The sequence below is a fragment of the Corvus hawaiiensis genome, chromosome 21, assembly GCF_020740725.1.
Source record: "Corvus hawaiiensis isolate bCorHaw1 chromosome 21, bCorHaw1.pri.cur, whole genome shotgun sequence".
Lineage (NCBI taxonomy): Eukaryota > Metazoa > Chordata > Aves > Passeriformes > Corvidae > Corvus > Corvus hawaiiensis.
Window position 1 is genome coordinate 9,474,591 of NC_063233.1, and position 13,038 is coordinate 9,487,628.

Genomic DNA, 13,038 nt, shown 5'->3' on the forward strand with positions numbered 1-13,038 from the left:
ATGTTTGTTTGGTTTGTTTGGACACAGCTTCAGGAAACAGAAAAGTCTCCTGAGCATGACTTGGCACTCCGAGTGCTCAAGTCCCAGGAAAACGAGGGCTGATGAGGGGTGAAGAAAAGGGAGAAGGTTCAGGTTGGGTATCAGGACAAGGTTCTTCCCCCAGAGGGTGGTCAGGCACTGAACAGGCCCCTGCACACTCCAGCTGAGGCAGCAGCAAAAGCAGAACTGGAACAGAAACAGCGACACAAGTGAGCCATGAAGAACAGGCCTTGCAGCCTGGAGAAGCTTTGGGGAGACCCAACTGCAGCCTTCCAGTGCCTGAAGGGAACCTGCAAGGAAGATGGAGAGAGACTCTTCACAAGGGCCTGGAGTGAGAGGACACAGGGAATGGCTTCCCACTGCCAGAGGGCAGGGACAGATGGGATATTGGGATATTGCACCCCAGCACCCTGCACCCCACACCCCTGGATGCCTGGAATCCCAGACCCTGCACATCCAGCACCCTGCACAGGCTGCTCAGGCTATGTTCACTACCACGCTTCCCTGGGAGGGTGGGCAGGCCCTGGCACAGGGTGCCCAGAGCAGCTGGGGCTGCCCCTGGATCCCTGGCAGTGCCCAAGGCCAGGCTGGACATTGGGGCTTGGAGCAGCCTGGGACAGTGGGAGGTGTCCCTGCCATGGCAGGGGTGGTACTGGGTGATCTTTAAGATCCCTTCCAACCCAGGTCATTTCCATGATTCTGTTCTTTCAAAAACTGTATTTCACTCCACCTACACTCAACCCCTGCTGTCACTGAGGGACATCACAGTCTTGTTCTTTGTAACCAGCTCCAGGACTCACTTCAAGCTACTCCTTTGGAGAAAAGTGGGGAGAAAAGGGGAGAGACTGGCTCAATTTCTGGCTCTTTGTGAAAGCCCATCTGAGAAGAGGCCGCTGACTGCTGCTTGGGCTGGTGGCAGCAGTGAACACTTCTGACTAGTGCAGCTCATCTTACCACGTGCCACGAGAGCTGGAACCTCGAACAGGAACTGGTTTCAGTGGAGCTCATCTCCTCTGACTCTTTCCTCCTCTTGAGCATCTTCTCTAAAGACCTCAAGGGGCAGATCAAGGCCAAAGAAAGCTACACTCAGCCTCAGGAGCCCACACCACCTGCTCAACCACAGCAGGGCTCCACTGAGCAGAGTTTAAATTAAACACAGGATGCCAAGCTTAAAAATATGCATTTTCCTTTTTAAAAAAAAAATGTACAGTCAGATTTGAAGTGGATCTACAAGAAGATACTCAGCTATCTTTAAGAAAAGTAAACCTTGCAATGCACTGCACACAGTTTTCTAACCAACAAGAGCCAGTGAGTTGGGTGAACTGCAGCGTTTCCTGAAGGAGCTTCAGTGGCTTTTTGTTTCTACCATGTGAGCAGAGACACTCAGAAGGCAGCACAGGCTCAGTTCCTCTCCTCTCAGTCCTGCCCTGCAGCCAGAGCTCAGCGTGAGGCTGGAGTGGGCACGGTGGGCAGGGGCAGCTCCATGGAGGGAGTCTCAGTCACTTCAGCCGGGCTGGGCTTGCGGAGCTCCAGTTTCTCACCGAGTTGGTTGTAAAGTTCCTTCACAGCTTCCCCACTCTGCAGAATGAGAATCAGGGAGGGGAAACAGCAGAGTCACACTCCATTCCAGCCAGAACACCAAGTGTGCCTTCACCCCGTGTGTTCAACACAAACCAGCACAGAAAGAGGGAGCCATGAGGGAATTAGGCCACAGCTTGGTACAGCTGGAAAGCAGAGCTCGTGTTCCATTAAACAAAGTCTGCAAAGGCAGCTGCTTTCATTTGCGATCAGTTTTCCCTTTCTCCTGCTTCCCTTCCTACCTGCTTGGTGGGCTCCAAAGCCTTCTGGAGAGACTCTAGTTTGGTTGGGGCCACTTTGTGATGCAGATGGAGCAGCAGCCTGAGCACGTGTCTGTGCACATTCTCCTTCCTGCAAGAGCCATTTGAAAACAGAGTAACCAAGACACACAAACACCACCTTGTAACAAGGAAGCAACAGCACCAGAATAATTCACCCCACCACAGACTTTGCTACAGATTTCCAAAACCCCTGAGAATTGTAGCTTCTGTAAGGGGCTAACTTAGTGTAAGCACTAACACTGCCTTAGACCTTCAAGGATACAAGGAATTGTTCAACAGGAGTGGATTACCTGCACAACCATGAGGAGGGAGGGGGAGATTTCAAGCACAGAGTGTGTGGAGGAAGCAGCAGCACATGCTGCTATGCCCCAGCAGCAATTTCAGCGGCTTTGGGAGAAGCTTTCTAGATGCTGAACTGGTCTGCAGGCCAGCAGCTAAAGCACAGTGCCTGACCAGAGGTAACAAGAGATTTTTGTGTGCAGATGATATTGCAAAGAGCTGAAGTTAACTCTACATATCCAGAGCTACTGCAAAGCCTGAAGGATATTCTCCTCTGCAACTCCAACTTAGGGATAATGAATTACAGTTTAGATAATCATTCACAGTCAAGACATAACCATTTTGCTGATAAAAACTTCATCCCAAAACATAAACCTTTCCTTAAAGGGAAACAGCATCAGGATAGTATTTCCACTGCCTGTGAAGAATTTGGTGAACTATTAAACCATTGTTCAAAGCAGTAAAACCTCAGTCAGGCATTCTGTAAACTGCCTCTCTCCCAGTGAGAAAAATCTGCTTTACCTGGAGCAGGCAGTGAGGAAGAAGCCATCAAAGAGACTGGTGCAGAACTCCTCAAGTGCAAACTCATCACTGAGCAGGGTGAGGTTACCAGTGAGCAGATGCAGGAAAATGTCACTGAAGGCCAAGTCACTGAATGTCTCAACTAGAAAACACAGAAAGGAAAGAAACAGAGACTGACAAGGATGTGCCAAAAGCTGTCCACACAGCTCCTGCTGAAAACCCTGCAGTGAGGTTTCATCATAGAATGGTTTGGGCTGGAAGGGACCTTAAAGCCCATCCAGTGCCACCCCTGCCATGGCAGGGACACCTCCCACTGTCCCAGCCCCATCCAGCCTGGCCTTGGGCACTGCCAGGGATCCAGGGGCAGCCCCAGCTGCTCTGGGCACCCTGTGCCAGGGCCTGCCCACCCTCCCAGGGAACAATTCCTTCCCAATATCTAATCTAAGCCTACTTTCTTTCAGTCATTTTTTTTCTAATTTCCTTTGAAAACAGGCAGCCCAAGCAGGTGGCTTTGATCTTTCGGACATAAAAGATTAGGAGCAGATTGCTCCAGAGACCTCCTGCAACTCATCCCAGAGGAGTCAGCGAACAAGATAATACTGGTGAAAAAATTAAGGCTGTGTTCAGTCCTATTTTGTTACCAGTTTTTTCACCACACACAGCCAAGTCCCAGCAACTTCCGGCCACCTGCAATCACCCTGGGCAGCAGCAGAATTAGGGCACCTGCTCTGTTGTCTTTCACATTCATTCCAAACAGTTTTCAGCTAATCTCGTTGCTAATGGAGCCCCTGATGTAAGGAACCACTGTCCCTAAATGCTCAGATCAGCAGAAAATTGCAGCCAAACCCACACACTCCTACAAGGACTCACAGCTAAGTCACCAGAAGAGCCAAAGGCAGAACATTATGTCCCTGGCTCTGACATCCCTTTCACTCCAGGTTTAGTGGCCTCCTGGGTGTCCAATACAAGGCAAAGAACAGAAGATGAGACAAAAACTTACCTAGTGCTGGCAGGAGCCTAAGGAAAGCATTCTTATTCCTCTGTTTGGTGATGTGAAGGATGTAATACAGTCCAATCTCACAGGCTATTCTGTTCTCCTGCAGGAACCTGTTACGGCACAAGCAAAGTTTATTCACTGATAAAGCTAAAACAGATTATTTAAAATTTTAGATCTTTTATTAAAGAGATTTAAAGTAATTTTGGAATAGTTATCAAGTAGGTACAGCAGTGGCTAACCTCAAACCCACTGAAGAGCAGCTACTCAGTGAGTGAGCAGATGGATCATCCCCCCTATGTTCACCACCACGCTCCAGAAACACTGAACATTCAGCACACAGCTGGATTTAACAAAGAACATTTATAATGTATTCATTATAAAAGTGCTATTCAAAATGGGCTCTAGAAGGAGCCCAAATACTCAAAAACTATACAAAGTCCAATGCTGTGTTAGTCTCCCAAAGTCAAATACCAACATTGTCATAGAGGAGAGTACAACTACAGTATCCCAGATTCTGGCACACAGAGAAGAACTGTGCTGGAAGTTAGTGGAAGATTTGAACACAACAGAGCACACAGAGGTTCTAATTATTTTTCTGACATCCCTGGAGTGACAGGTTCTCAATAGAGAAAGAGTGGGGGTGCCAAAAATGCCAACTTTATGATTTCAAATAGTGCTCTTCAGCATGGGCATTCAGCACGGTCCAGTGTGCTGCACCCAAAATCACCCAAAACTCAGCTTCCCAAAACTTGGGAAGCTGAACAGAGACACCAAATACTCTCATACTGAATGAGAGCATGGCTATTATGGAAATATTACTTTTTGTAGATGAATTTTATTTGAGGAAGCACAATGGAAAGCTGTTTTGTTAAAGGGAAAGTTCAGACTTGATGAATTAGCACTGAATCTCATCCCAGGAAGCCTTTCCTTTAGCACAGGCAGTTTTTCCCTGTCAGTTCTGGCTGGCTCCCTGCTGCTTTGGTGTCAGGTACCTACTTGGTGAAAGCCTCGGGAATGGTGCTGGGGTAGGGGATTGGTCCCTTCTCCTCCGAAGGCAGCTTCTGATCCACAGTGAAGGTGTGGTCATCCACCACAAAGGACATCAGCAGGGGCAGGAACCTGGTGATCAGCTCGGCTTCCTTGGAGGGAGGGAAGGACAGAGGGAAGAGAACAAAGCCATCATTAATCACTTCATGCCACCTAATGGTGCCGAAGTGCTCTAACAAAAGCCAGGCAGTGTGAGGAGCCTCACCCCACACTGAGGAAAACCAGCGCACAGACATCCAGTTCCAGCCAAAATTCTTGAATAATTCACTTCCACATGTTCCATGGTAATTAGGAAAACTCTGCTTCATCTCACTACAGAAATACTCCTGCTCAACCCCCTTCTTTGGACAATTATGCAGCAATTCTTCTGAGAGGCCCTTCCCAGCACTGCTGCAGCCACGAGATGTGCTCAGGATGACATCAAACTGCTGATATCAACAATTACAGACTCCCAGCATGGCCCAGGCTTATTTGTGGTAACACAACCACAAATAAATCACATTTTAAAGACAGATTCAGAGACTCCCTTTGGAAAGAAACTCAGCATTTTCCCTTAGAGTTCATGAGAGAACGCAAATCACAGCACTACCTTCAGAATTACTGGTCACTCTCACTGCTGCAGTTCCAGTGTTAATGCACACCCTCCCTGTGGTGAATTTCAATGTGCCAGCAGTCAGGAATAGATGTATTTTGGAGACTTCAAATGCCCCCCTAGGTAAACATTTACTGCTTTATAGTTCAGAACAGAAACAGCAAATTCCTCCTGAGGAACAGCCCTGCTGTGCAACACCAGGGTTGGCCCTCGTGCTCTCAGCTGAACTCCACCAGAGATTCCTGTAACACTGGGAAAGGATTTCCAAAGCATGGAAAAGATTCCAGTCAAATGTGGCACTACACAAAACTGCTGTAACAGAGAGCTGGAAGGGAAAAACCATTTTTCTTGTCAATGAAAAGCTTCTAAACTGCTACCAGAGTTTTAGACCAGTCCTGGAAATCCTGCTTTCCTCATGCAAGATGTGTTCCACGAACCCACCGGTTGTGTACAAGACTCCAGGAAAAATGAGAGAGCAATGAGCAACCAGTGCAGTATCTAACAGAGGTACAGGCTGATTTTAGAACAGTAAGGACCATGGAAATAAAAAAGCAGGTAAAGGAAGCTCGCAGCATATCCACTATGTCACCACTGGTTTGTTCCCAAGAAAGCTCTGATGAGACATTTGGAGAACAAATGTTAAATCAGGAATGCAATAAAATAATAAACAAGTCTAAATTTGATTCATTGTGTTAAAATTCTAAACATCAAAAGGGCTCACCATTTTTGGTTCCTTGAAGACTTGGCTGTCAATCATGTCCCAGGCCCCCTGTCCCAAAGACAGCATCCTAAGGAGCAGCAGCAGATCTGGGCTTTCCTCGAATTTTAAGGGGAGAAGAAAAACAGCTATTTTGATCTTCCACATGAGATATTTATTTGGAAGTAGTGGTTTATATTCAAAGCTGTTCTGGATTAGCAGCTTTAACCAACACTGCTTAAGGCATTCAGTTCTTCAAGTTAATTGAAAACTGATCCTCAAATGGGCATCGAATAACTGACACACCTGAGGGTTTGTGGGGGGTTGTAAATTTATAATGCACCAGGAAGCTTGCAGCCATCTGAGCACATCTTTTTAAAATGTGTCCAGCCCAATTAGTGCACTAAAATATATCGTGTGACAGGACAAACCAAGTCATCTCAGCAGAGGAAAGGAGGAGAAAGGGTGTGTAAGAATGCCAATGGGTTTTTTTGTTTGTATTGTGTCCCGAAACCCAAACGATTTTCAGTCTTAAACTGTCACAAGGAAGTTATTCCATGCAACAATAACATTTAACGACTCAGGGATAAACCCAGCAATGGCTCCCGTTGTTCAGACACCTGTCAAGGTGCCCTTCTTTAACACTTCAGCACCTCCTGCAGACTCCACTTGCAGGAACTGTGTTTTAGCTCAGCCACCAGACCAGAACAGTGCAAACAAACCCACGGCATTCACTGTGGCAGGAGAAAGGTGCTGCTGTCAGACAAACTGATGGAAGGACAAAGCAGGGAGGCACAGATTCTACACATTATTCTGTATTTGCACAGCTGCCAGGGCAGAATGAGCCATGCAAAGAATTTACAGTCAGTTTGGAGAGTTCCAAAATGCCCATGTCCAAACAGCTCCTGCAGAGCTCTGCAAATGCACAGGAATCATGTTTCCCTTATTCCAACCGATTATCTGGGAACTTAAGGAGACTTAGACAGCGTCAGTCCTTCCCTGATGGCTGCCAGTCAGCCAAGACCACAGTTCAGGTTAGGCACACAAGCTGCAGTGCTTACCCTGGGTAAGGTGTCCTGCCCAACGAGGTCTTGCAGGTGCCTTATGGTGCTCAGGGCTAAGGTGTTGATGGCAAAGGGATCACACAGGATCATTGATAAGTCCCTGAGAAGAAGTAAAAATCAACACTTGTCACACATAACCAACAACCCCATTGTACAGATCCATACCCAGCTGTGTGCACCTGATGAACCTTCTCCTGCCTTGCAAAGAAATAACATTCATGGTTGGTTTTGACTTGGAGGAGCACAAAAACAATTGCTGAGAGCCTTCTGCACTGAGATCAAGCACACAGCCAGCTGAAGCCCTGCTGGGACACAGCCCACAGGCAGTGGAGCTCTGGTGGCCCCAGCATTTTAACCTGGCAGGTTTTGACCAACTCCAGAGTGCTGAGGACAGAAAAGTCTCAGAGGCCTTGGAAAAACAACAGGTAAAAGTGATTCTCAAATAGTTTAAAATACCAATGGACAAAATCTGAAAGTACCAGCTAAATAAAATACTGTGAGGGCACCTTCCAGAAAAGTAAGTGTGGCAGATCACAGCAGGGGTGTCATTTGGAGCTAATGGAGTACTTTAACTGACAAACACCACCAGCCCGTTTTCTCTGGGTTTAAAGCCAGACAAGACATTCATAATAAGTTATTCTGACTCCCTAACAAAGGCTCTTGAATTTTGTTATGAGGCCACAGGGGAGACTCAAGAGTGGCAAGTGAAGCAGTGCAAGCTCTGCCACCAGGATGTGCTTGGCTGTGCCCCAGGGCACTGGGGGATGTTTGGGATGTGACTGCACAGAGGGGCTGCTGGAGGTTTGCTGGCTTTAGGGAAAAATTAACACCTTCAGCACCTGTCGGACGTTGAGAGTGCCAGGAACCCATTTTCACTTTCCCAATGAACAGCCCAAGTGCCTTACCCCAACACCTGTTCTTGTCCTTTCTTCACTCCATCCAGGAACCCTTGCAACTCCCGAGCTCTCTTGTTGTCCACGAACTTCTCCCGAATGCAGGCGTCGAGGCACCAGGTGAACTGTCACCAAATGGAGGGAGCTTTATGAACCCATTAAACCAGCAATAAAACACATGATGGCAGAGAAAACAGGCTCAGAATGACTCCCCAATATCTGGAATTAAGATGCTTCATTAATGCACTTAGGCATGGTACCACACTGGTCACAAACACAGGGCTCAGAAATGCCAATATCCCAAAAGGAGGTCAGGAATGCCCAGGGAAGTTAACCTGGGGTCACTTTCTGCCCTCCCAGGAAAGGCATTCCCTGGGAACTAAGGAGCAGGCATTTATTCAATCCACCACTGCCCTGCACACCTGTGGATTTACACAAGTAGGAGACTGAGAAAGAAGCGGCATCACTTAGAAATACAAATTTGGTTTATTTTGGCCATTGCAATAGCACTCTCACTCTCTAAATAAGGGGATTTTGACAGCGGAAGTGTTTCTGCTTTAGAGCTGTATTAGTAAACTAGTTTTTAAGCATAATACAAAAGGCTTTTTCAGAGAAAAGCCTTGTTCCAGGTCAGAGCGATGCTACCATGAACAAGGGGCCAGTGACAAGATCCTGCTGTGACATTAACACATCTGTCACCTCCCAATACTTGAATAGTTTCATGTGTCCTTATAATTCAATATCCAAAGTATTCACTGTTACACACAGAACTTACTGACAGATGGAGCATATCCACAACTGGGAGGGAAGCCTGGAGTAAGAACCTGGGGCGAGCTGATGGTTTTTATTATTTCTGCAGCATCTACACAGATTAGATATCGGATTAGACCTTGCTTTTAACACTGCCAAAGTTCCCTAAATTTGAATGATTCATGGGTTATGAAATGAAAGCAAACTACTGCTTAACCAAGATGAAATTTTCACCTGAAGGTCCAAGGAATATAAGATGACATTTAGGTTCAAGGTCTGAATTCTCTTTACAGGAAGGACTCATCTTCTCTGGGATTTTTCCAGAAAACTCTCCATAAATACCCCCATCTGTCCCACATGATTGGTACCTTGTGACAGGGGTCAACAGTGCAGATCTCACTGATCTCCAGGTCATGCAGTGACATGAGGAGCTCTGCCCTCAGCGTGCAGTAATGGACATTCCTGGTGCGAAGGAACAACGTCCTCAGGAACTGCAGCACCATATCATAGAGCTTCACGTTCTTCCCAATCATCTGGGTCAGCTTCTGCACCACCTGAGCTCAGGGTGGAAGAGATGTGGGCTCAGCACCAAGAGATGCTCTCATTCCACACACACACAAAATTAAAATTAATTCTGTTACGTGATTTACCAAGACTGAAGCATCTGCAGGGACATGAGGTCCTGAAAAGGAACTGTTTACTCCAAGGTTTCCAGTAGCATTTGTCCAAGAGACATTTACCAAACCTTCAACAGCCACAACAGGTTTTTATCTCTGCCCACAAGTTCCTGTCTTTTACCCTTCTGATTCTCCCCCCACCCCCTCAGGGGGAGTGACCGACTGGACGTGTGAGGCTGAGTGCCCAGCTGGGGCTGGTGCACAACTCTACAGTGCAAACCTGGAGTAAATTGCACCAGGGCATTTACACCCAATTATTTTGAAAGCAAAACAGGCCTAAAACAACCCCTCATGTAACAGATGTGCTGCCCTCTCTTAAATTATGGCTTTACACTGCCTTATAGTTAATTTAATTCAAAGAGGAACTTCTCTGGATGCCAATTAACTACAGCTTTCCATGTCCTTCTCCATTTTCACAAAAAAAAAAGCAACTTCAGTTGAGCTATGTCCACTAAAAAAGGTCCCAAGAAAAGAAATTTAACATATTAACATATTCAAACTGATGTGATAGAGCTGAACAGCTGAAGTGTATTAAAGCCAGACTGAACAACAGAGAAAAAAATCTGGCCTTGCTTTTTTTTTTTTTTTTTTGAAGTCCATAAACAGCTTAGAAAATTCATCAATTATTACATAACTACTAAAATAATTCCTGCTGCTTTCATGAAGATGTGTAGAAGAAAATGGCCTGGTGTTTCTTGCATTTGTTCAGCTGAACAACTTCAGCAGCAAAGGTGGGCAGGGGAAAACAGACCCTGTTATGTGATGGTTGACTGAAAGCTGATCAATTCCCCTCACCAGCACGATGTGAGGGTTCCCTTGTCCTTACCTCTCCTTGACGCCTCGTTTTGGGAGATGGACTGAAGAAATTTTGCAGGAAGGAAATATCATTGCTGAAGAGAATGTTCTCCTTCTCCAGGATGTATTGCTTCAGCAGGGGTGACACCTCATCCCCAAAGAGAGCCTGGTTGTCCTGCCAGATCTGTCTCTTCACCTCCACAGCACAGGCCTTGTACAGGTCCTTATCAGCCATCACCAGCTTCAGCTTCTTCTCAGGGACCTGCAATCCACACATTCAGCTGTCAGTGAACTTGACTTTTTAGGAAGCTGCATGGATTGAAGAAAATAGGGAAATAGTCTCATCTGATTATGAAAATATAAAATGCTTTTTGCATTAGTCCACTGAGTTATTAGCAGATACAAGAATGTATTAAACCTTCAGTCAGTCCCCAACACTGAATAACACACCTGCAGAAGGAGCAGAGTCCACCTGCCAGAGCCACAGCAGAGATGCCACAGCAGTGACACACCATGTCACACCAGCACAAGCAGTGCAGTGGTCCTACCTTGGGCAAGTGCTTCATGACACACATGACCACGGGCTGTATGGAGGGCATCTTGACCAGGGAAAAGCTCTTCTCTAGCAGATCTTCCAGCTTCTTGTATCTGAAAACATGGAAAAGCACCAAATTAAGTACCATGGAGCAGTGAAGGAACAAAGTGGCTCACTTCAAAGCCACTGCAACTCAGCGCCTGAGGAACACAACTCTCCTTTACAGAAGTCACCCATCCACTGTATTTTCACGCAGAACTCCCAGCTTACTCTAAGGAACAAACAAGACTGCTGACAAACCTCTCCTCGACCTTCCCCTCCAAGGCGATGGCAGAGACCCTCTCCAGCAGCTTCTCCCGCAGCTCATCGAACACGGACTGGTGGAACTCGAGCCGGGGGGTGCCGTGCAGGTCCAGGAAGGGCAGGGCATACTGCAGCGAGGGCAGCAGCACCCCGTTCTCCGTCTGCAACACGAACCGCAGCGAGGACTGAGAACGGCACTCGGGATAACAAAAAAAGCGAGGAAAACCCCCAGACAACACTGGGGACCGTCCCGTGCTCCCTGTCCCCGCACAGCCCGGCCCCACACGGCACCTCCGCGGCGCCCAACGCACCTGGAACTGCTCGATGGCCTTCAGCGGCTCCGTGCAGTTCGTGAGGGTCTCCTTGAGGTCCTCGCCATTGGCCACTCCCAGCTCCTGCAGCCCCGCGTACATCTCGGCCTGGCCGGGTCCGCGGGGCCGCTTCCCGGCTCAGCTCCCGCTCCCGATCCTGATCCCGATCCTGATCCCGCTCCCGCTCCTGATCCCGATCCCGATCCCGATCCCGATCCCGGCACCGATCCCGCCTCAGCTCCCGCCCCGGCTCCGCGCGGTCCGCCCCAGCCCGCCCCCGCAGCCCGCGGCCCCCGCGCCGCAGCACGAAGGTTCCGCGGCACGAAGGTTCCGCGGCGGCAGCCGTGGGTGTCCCCGGGCTCCCCGCGGGCTCCGAGCGGGGCCACCGCGGCCCGGGGAGCTCGGTGCGGCTCGCTGAGCGCCGGGCAGGGCGGACAGGGCTCAAAGAGCCTTTGGACAGCGCTCTCACGCACATGGAATCACAGAATGACGGAATGGTTCGGGCTGAAAGGGTCCAGAGCGGGTCATCTGGTCCCGCCTTCCTTGCCAAGCACGGTCATCCCAGAGCGCAGGGCACAGGATTGTCCTGATGCTTCTGGAATATCTCCAGTGAGGGAGACTCTCTAGGCTGCCTGTTTAGTGCTTGGTGACCCACACAAGAAAGAAATTCTTCCCCATCTTCAGGTGGAGCTTCCTGGGTATCAGTTTCTGCCTCTTGTCCCACTGCTGGGCACCGCTGAGCAGAGCCTGGTCCACGCTCTGACACCCACCCTTTAGACACTCATACACATTGATGAGGTCCCCTCTCAGCTGTCTCTGCTCAAGGTTGAACAGGCCCAGCTCTCTCAGCCTTTCCTCGCAAGAAAGATGTTCCAGAACCTTGACCAACTTAATAGATCTCCACAGGACCTGCTCCAGGAGCTCCCACATGCTGGGACTGTTGGGAGTGTCCTGTGCAGGGCCTGGGATTGGACTGGATGATCCTTGTGGGTCGCTTCCAACTCAGGAGATTCTGTGATTCTATGTTTCCATGCTCTAGCCAACAGCATTAATTACATTTATTAATTACATTAGCAGGGGGTGTCAGAGCAGCAGAAGTTGGGGTTCCTGGGGGTTTCTGAGGCTTCCCTCCTGGCTGATCACAGGCAGAGAGCAATGAAAAGAGGAAATACCACCAAAAACAGAGAAGTGGCCGTTCCCTATTCCTGGTTTGATCTTCAGATCCATCACCAGTCTGTGGACACGAGCAATCAGCCAGTTGTGCACAGTTTTGTTCAGAATTTCCATTTTCAGGCATGGGGCTTTGTGGCACTGTCAGGAGAAAGCAACATGTGTTTCATAAAGTCTGAGCCTTGGTTATTTTCCGCAGGGAGGCTGTCAGGAAGGGGGGTTCAGATCCCCCAGAAGGCTGGCACACAGAGCAGCCCCTGCAGTCCCCTACCCACAGCAAGGGCCAAACCAGCCGGAGTCTCTGCAGGTGGAAACCCAAACATGCAGATGTTTCTGTGTCCCAGGTGCCACCTGAAAGTGGCCAAGGAGTCAGGTACAGTTGGAAGAACCAGACAGGGTGTCTGTCCTCTTCCCCACCCCAATGGACCTGAGGGGAAGCACCCCAGGTCCACCCTGGAGCCCTCAGAGATAAAGTTAAATCCAGTGACAAGGAGTTTCCCCACTTCTA

The 13,038-nt window shown here is 48.6% G+C and overlaps 1 protein-coding gene across 1 annotated transcript; it reads right to left on the minus strand.

Moving 5' to 3' along the window:
- Window positions 1-1,208: 1,208 nt before the first annotated feature.
- Window positions 1,209-11,568, minus strand: NELFB (negative elongation factor complex member B). Its single transcript, XM_048325868.1, has 13 exons — window positions 11,361-11,568; window positions 11,047-11,210; window positions 10,760-10,859; window positions 10,243-10,473; window positions 9,108-9,293; window positions 8,002-8,114; window positions 7,094-7,196; window positions 6,057-6,152; window positions 4,693-4,835; window positions 3,700-3,806; window positions 2,700-2,841; window positions 1,860-1,968; window positions 1,209-1,617 (listed from the first exon to the last, which is right to left on the minus strand). The coding sequence occupies exons 1-13, from the start codon at window positions 11,460-11,462 to the stop codon at window positions 1,480-1,482; spliced, it is 1,734 nt and encodes a 577-aa protein (XP_048181825.1). The 5' UTR covers window positions 11,463-11,568; the 3' UTR covers window positions 1,209-1,479.
- Window positions 11,569-13,038: the final 1,470 nt, after the last annotated feature.

What these genes read in the sequence shown, in the direction of transcription:
- NELFB (XM_048325868.1), bottom strand. Translation starts at nt 11,462, where the DNA reads ATGTACGCGGGGCTGCAGGAGCTGGGAGTGGCCAATGGCGAGGACCTC. An exon ending in CTGTTGACCCCTGTCACAAG is followed by an intron (nt 8,115 to 9,107) that starts GTACCAATCATG and finishes ATTTGGTGACAG; the next exon opens with TTCACCTGGTGCCTCGACGC. An exon ending in TTCCTCACTGCCTGCTCCAG is followed by an intron (nt 1,969 to 2,699) that starts GTAAAGCAGATT and finishes TGGCTCTTGCAG; the next exon opens with GAAGGAGAATGTGCACAGAC.